General features: G+C 35.9%; 1 protein-coding gene across 1 annotated transcript; it reads left to right on the top strand.

Annotated features, from left to right (window-relative positions):
- The first annotated feature begins 1,209 nt into the window (after positions 1–1,209).
- On the top strand, positions 1,210–5,292 carry LOC131864163 (disease resistance protein Roq1-like). The gene is made up of 5 exons (XM_059215181.1): positions 1,210–1,742; positions 1,832–2,969; positions 3,065–3,331; positions 3,456–4,646; positions 4,858–5,292. The coding sequence occupies exons 1-5, from the start codon at positions 1,210–1,212 to the stop codon at positions 5,290–5,292; spliced, it is 3,564 nt and encodes a 1,187-aa protein (XP_059071164.1).
- Positions 5,293–5,657: the final 365 nt, after the last annotated feature.

The raw sequence follows: 5,657 nt of genomic DNA, 5'->3' as shown, positions 1-5,657 counted from the left end.
AGTGCTGATAAACAAAGCAACATCCATCTATTTATGTAACCATAAACAAATATCATTGTCCATGGCATGGGAAATTACCATTCATAGCTCTCAAGGATTAATACTCAACAAAGCAAGATCCAATATAGGTAAAACAAAAAGACAATCCTTAAATTTAATAGTTATAGCTAGAGATAAATTAAAAAAAATATTCAAATAGAATCACCATTCTCCTTTAATCAATATTCAAGAATAAAAAACACTCCATACATAATTATTATGAAAAACAAAGAGTCTCAAGTACATCTCTCTCATTATAATGAGTATAGGTACACAATTTTGAATGCAACCTTCTCAAGGTAAACTTTCAATTTATTCATTTTGTTACAATCTTCACAATATATGCTTTTGAAAAAAATCAAATATAATGTATTCACTATTTGATGGTATGCATGTGCATGCTTGATATTCGTATATTATTGTGTAGAGTGATTTTCCCACACTACCAATATTATATTCTCTCTTTTCTTAATACAAACTTTTAGTTTTCTACAATTTGTACCTTTTTACACAAGACCAACCATACATTTGTGATAGAAGTCCATAAACTTCTTGTTTCAATGTGTAGAAATTAAATAAATGAACAACTAAAAAGGTTTTCCCAAATTCATTTTGTACAAGCATAAAGAATAATCAACAACTATAATATGATCAAACTTAAAATTGTTACAAATATTTTCTTCCATTTGATCGAAGCAAATATGTAATAAAAATATTTTATAAATGCTCTAGACAAACTTGTATGTATTTCAAGGTTGTATTAAAACATTATACAAATCAAGTCCAATCTCGTTTGTCTATGTACTTGTTCGTTTACTCGCCATTTTATTTCTCTTTTTCTCCTTCGATTCTTTCCAGGAAATGACCGATTCCTAATTTCTCGTATTTTACTTCCCATTCTTTTGTTTGCCTTGAATTTGTCGAGAAGGAATTGATCTTGCCGGCTTCTTTGAACAGGTCAGCGCTAGCATAGATTTTCCTCCTTCTTTTCCTTGACGTTTCGAGGAAGGAACAAGGAAAGTACAGAATCCACCTGCGGTATTGTCTATTTAATTCACGCTTGTCTTTCTTTTCCATATATAACTCATCTATCATTACGCAATCTAATCTTTGGCGTCCTGCTCTTTCTTTCTAATTCTTAAGGGGTTGTTAGCCTTTGAATTGGAAGCAATGGCATCTTCTTCATCATCTAACCAGGAAAATCAGGCATTTAGTGCTTTCTCTGAAATAGAACCTGCCGGCAAAAGAAGGAAGGTTTCTGAATCTTCAACATTGTATGATGTGTTCATCAACCACAGAGGCCTCGATGTCAAACTTACTCTGGCTACTCAGCTTTACAATTCCCTTGAGCAGTTGGGAATACGGGCATTTCTTAATTCCCAAGAGAAGGAACTTGAAAATTCGTTTCCTTCTAATGTTGAGACAGCCATTCGCTCTGCTAAGGTACACATAGCCATCTTTTCCCCAAGATATGCAGAGTCCCCTTGGTGTTTGGCTGAGCTGCTTCTCATGTTAGAAAGCAAGGCTAAAATTATTCCCGTGTATTATAAAGTGAAGCCTTCTGATCTCCGCTACATACAAAGTGGACATTACCATGATGCATTCTTTGAGTATAAAGAAAAGGGCAGATACTCGGACAAGCTTGATGCTTGGATGAAAGCCCTTCAGTCTCTGTCATTTACAGCCGGCAAAGAATATAACAGGTAATATTTCTTAAGGTAGTTTTACCTTGTATGATTTTCCTAAGTTACATTTTCTCACGAGATACTTCTTTTATTTTATAATGTTTCAGTGCTGGGGATTGCGAAAAAATAGTAGAAGTTGTGCAAAAGGAAGTTCAAAGGAAAACATGTTTGCATGTTGCTGAACATCCAGTGGGGCTTAAAAATCTTGTGAAAGATTTTGAAAGGCGATGCCTTCATGAACGTGTACAAGATTTTGAAAACCAGTACGGGCTGGGAGAAAGGAAGCATAAGCCTAACATCATTGGCATTTTTGGCATGAGCGGACTGGGGAAGACAACTCTCGCCAAAGAGTTGTTTAACCGAATGCGTTCAAATTACTATGGAGCAAGTTTTTTGTCTGATGTGAGAGAACAGTCTATGAGAAATGAACTACCTTCTTTACAAAGTCGGCTTCTCAAAGATCTCTTCGACAAAAATCTGACATTTAGAAGCACAGAGGAAGGAACAAGCTGTATTGAAGATAATCTACAAAGGAGCCCCACTTTAAGCTTCATGATTGTTTTAGATGACATCGATAATGTGGTGCAGTTAAGTTCTCTACGAATCATGGATATCTTAAAGAAATCGGAAAATAGTCTGGTTATTGTTACGACCCGTGACGTGGGTGTGCTTATAACCGCAGGGATTACTGTTGATTATAATTTAAAAGAAATGGATAAAAATGATGCAAGGGAACTCTTCTGTTGGCATGCCTTCAGCCAAGCTCATCCACGCAGCGGGTATGAGGTGCTGGTTGACGACTTCATAGGCATATGTGGAGGCTTACCTTTGTCTCTTGAAGTTCTGGGTGGACAAGTTCGTGGTAGAGATCAAGAATATTGGAGGTCAATGTTGATTGAAGTTAAAGAGCTGCTCCCACAGGATGTAAAGCAAAGACTTAGAATAAGTTTTGATGCATTAGAAGATGAAGAAAAACAAATTTTCATGGATATTGCTTGCTTTTTTGTGGGGAAACCAAAGAGTATAGCTGAAAGAGTATGGGAGGGATCGGGATGGGACGCTCAAAGTACAATGCAAACACTCAAAGAAAAGTGTCTTGTAGAAGAAAAGGTAATAGAAAATTTCAATACATATGAGGGAGCTGTATTGAGAATGCATAACCACCTGAGGGACTTGGGAAGAGAAATGGCACATGAGCACAGCCCTCCTCATCGCCTGTGGCGTCCTCAAGATCTGAAATCCTTGGTAATCCTTTCAGTTTTTATCCTTAATATTGCAATATTCCAGATCTTAACTTTTTATTACATAAAGAGAAATCTGAGCTGATTCTGTGCATGCAGGAATTAATGGGTCATGAGACTATACTCGCCAAAACCAATGTCAGGTGTTTCCAATCCATTTTTGACGAGTCCATGGGCTCTCAAGTTACATTCTTTTTAGCCCAATCAGATAGTTGTGTTGAGACATCAGCTTTCTTACTATGGTTACAGCTTGAGGGCAATTCCAGTGAACTACCAAGCATTCCATCATGGATTCCTCTTCGAAAATTGCAATGTTTAAAAATAAAAGGTGGACGATTCAATAGGTTGTGGGAGGATCACATGCAGGTACTTTGATCTTCTCAGTCAAAAACTAAATCTCCTTGAAGTGTAAAATTCATCATGGTATGGTTGTTTCTTGGCTATTTATTTAATCGTTGAGAATTTTACACAAATTTATCTTGAATTTCAGGTACCCTCCCAGTTGAAAGAGCTGCAAATTTCTGAAACTTTTTTGAAAGAGATCCCAGATCTAGGAATGTCAGATACTTTAGAGAAAGTTCTCTTAGATTCCCGAGGATTGCCAATAGCAGGTTTGCCTTTACTAGAATCTCTCAATATGAATCTTTGTAGTTTATGCCTCAGGTCTTCCACATTAAAGGGGGAGCAGGTTTCCACTAAAAGAGGCCAGAACATTCTGCGTGAATCTTTGGTTATCTTGAATTTCCAATTTAATGAGATGGACTGGGATAATGAAAGGCCGTCCTGTAGTGCTGAGGGCCCTATGAGTGGCCTTGAAAAGCTGGAGATCAGCGATGAAGACTGTGTATCCAAGATCTTAATTAGTGAAATGAACCATCCAAGCCTTGAGTCTATCAAACTTCATGACATGAAGGAACTTGTGGAAGTGGATTTAAGAATGATAGAGACATTAAGTTATGTTGAGATTACAAATTGTAAAAAACTGGGAAGTGTGTTAGGAATACCCAATCTTGTAAATCTTGTAGAAATTGAAATTTCTGGTTGTGGAAAGCTCGAGTTTGAGTACTTGTGTTTCAGTAGTATGAGGTGTCTGGAGAGGATAAAATTTGATAGAAATGTGATGCTGAAATGCTTTGTGCTGAACGATTGTCAAAATTTAAAAACAGCACAGTTTTGTTGTCAAAAGCTTGTAGAATTAAGCATCCGTGACTGTCCTGAGATCGTGGAGATCCCAGCTTTTGTAGGTCCAAGTTGCCTCAAGAGGATTTTAATTGATAGATGTGGAAAGTTAGAATATCTCCAATTGAATGGTTGTCATAATTTGAAGAGTGTGTCAGGTAACTTTGAGATTAGACGGTTGTGTATTAGTGATTGTCCTGAGCTGGAGGAATTGCCAGATCTTGCCACACTCATCAGTCTGTCTCTACAAAGATGCAAAGATTTGCAAATAGTAGCAGGAATCTGTGACCATATGGAGCTTAGAGAGCTAATTATTAGCGACTGTCCAGAGCTTGAGGAGTTGCCAAATCTTTTCAGACTGAGCTACTTGGAGAGAATTGTTATCGACTCCTGTGAGAATCTACATAGCATATCAGGCATTGAAGACCTCCATCTACCAAAATATATGAAACTTTGTTACTGCAGCAATGCAGTAATACGGAATTGCATTCATAAGTTGAAGGTAATGGTTTCAATACTCCTCTTTCACTGGCCTGCATAAATATACCATTTTTTACAGAAGTCTTTTTATTTATTTCATTAGATCCCTTGAGCTTTGCCTTGTAATTTGTTCTTAACAAAATTCTATTTTTTCTTAAGTAATATGTTTTGAGTGCTGTGTACATGAAAAGAATTTGAGGTAGATGATTTGAGTATTTTGTCTTTTATTTCAGGGTGTCCCATCGGAGGTAATGTATATGCTTGGAAAACCAGTGGACGGAGCAGAGTCCTCTTTAAATGAATGTCTGTTTTCTGATGCTAACATTGGCGTCGATGGAGTGATTGAAAGTGGTGCTTGTCCAAACTGGTTAGAATTGAGTTTCGTTATTGGATGCTTTGTTGTTGTGGTTGATAGCCATACTTCAGTAGAGGATATAAATGCATCACTTGATCCCAACTATGGGCTTAAGGTGCGTGAAGGAGAATGGATAATTACAATGGTAGCATCTGCTAATTTGACCTGTTATTGTTGTAATTATATGGAAATTTCAAATGCGCTGAGGAGGCATGGAATAATGAAGAAGGGGTTTCGGTTGGAGGTGAAGAAAGGTGAAGAGGGGAAAAGTTTGAGTGTGCTACATACAATTGTTGATACTTTATATTTATGAATGTAGGCATTTTCTTAATTGCTGTATTCAGTTTTCATAGATGTGATATGCAGATTCATTTCATTTTCCATAGATATGATATGCAGATTTATTTCATAAGTTTTTTAATTTTTTAAATCGCTGTACAGAGTGGAATCAGTGTATATATGTCATTGTCATATATAATTTCATTTTGAAGTTCACAACTTTCAAAATAATGAAATGTTGTAATCTCTTAAATTAAATATTGAAAATAGTTTTAATTAATTATAAGTTGAGTTAATAAATGATAATTTTAAATAATTTTTATTTCTGTTATTTATTAATTCTCTTTTAAGTTTTATTTATGAATTCTTGTTATGGTAGTAATAATTACTAGCAATCGT

Source organism: Cryptomeria japonica, unplaced genomic scaffold (assembly GCF_030272615.1).
Source record: "Cryptomeria japonica unplaced genomic scaffold, Sugi_1.0 HiC_scaffold_78, whole genome shotgun sequence".
NCBI lineage: Eukaryota > Viridiplantae > Streptophyta > Pinopsida > Cupressales > Cupressaceae > Cryptomeria > Cryptomeria japonica.
This window is presented reverse-complemented; position numbering and strand designations above follow the sequence as displayed.

What these genes read in the sequence shown, in the direction of transcription:
- LOC131864163 (XM_059215181.1), top strand. Translation starts at nt 1,210, where the DNA reads ATGGCATCTTCTTCATCATCTAACCAGGAAAATCAGGCATTTAGTGCT. An exon ending in TGTGGGAGGATCACATGCAG is followed by an intron (nt 3,332 to 3,455) that starts GTACTTTGATCT and finishes CTTGAATTTCAG; the next exon opens with GTACCCTCCCAGTTGAAAGA. An exon ending in ATTGCATTCATAAGTTGAAG is followed by an intron (nt 4,647 to 4,857) that starts GTAATGGTTTCA and finishes CTTTTATTTCAG; the next exon opens with GGTGTCCCATCGGAGGTAAT.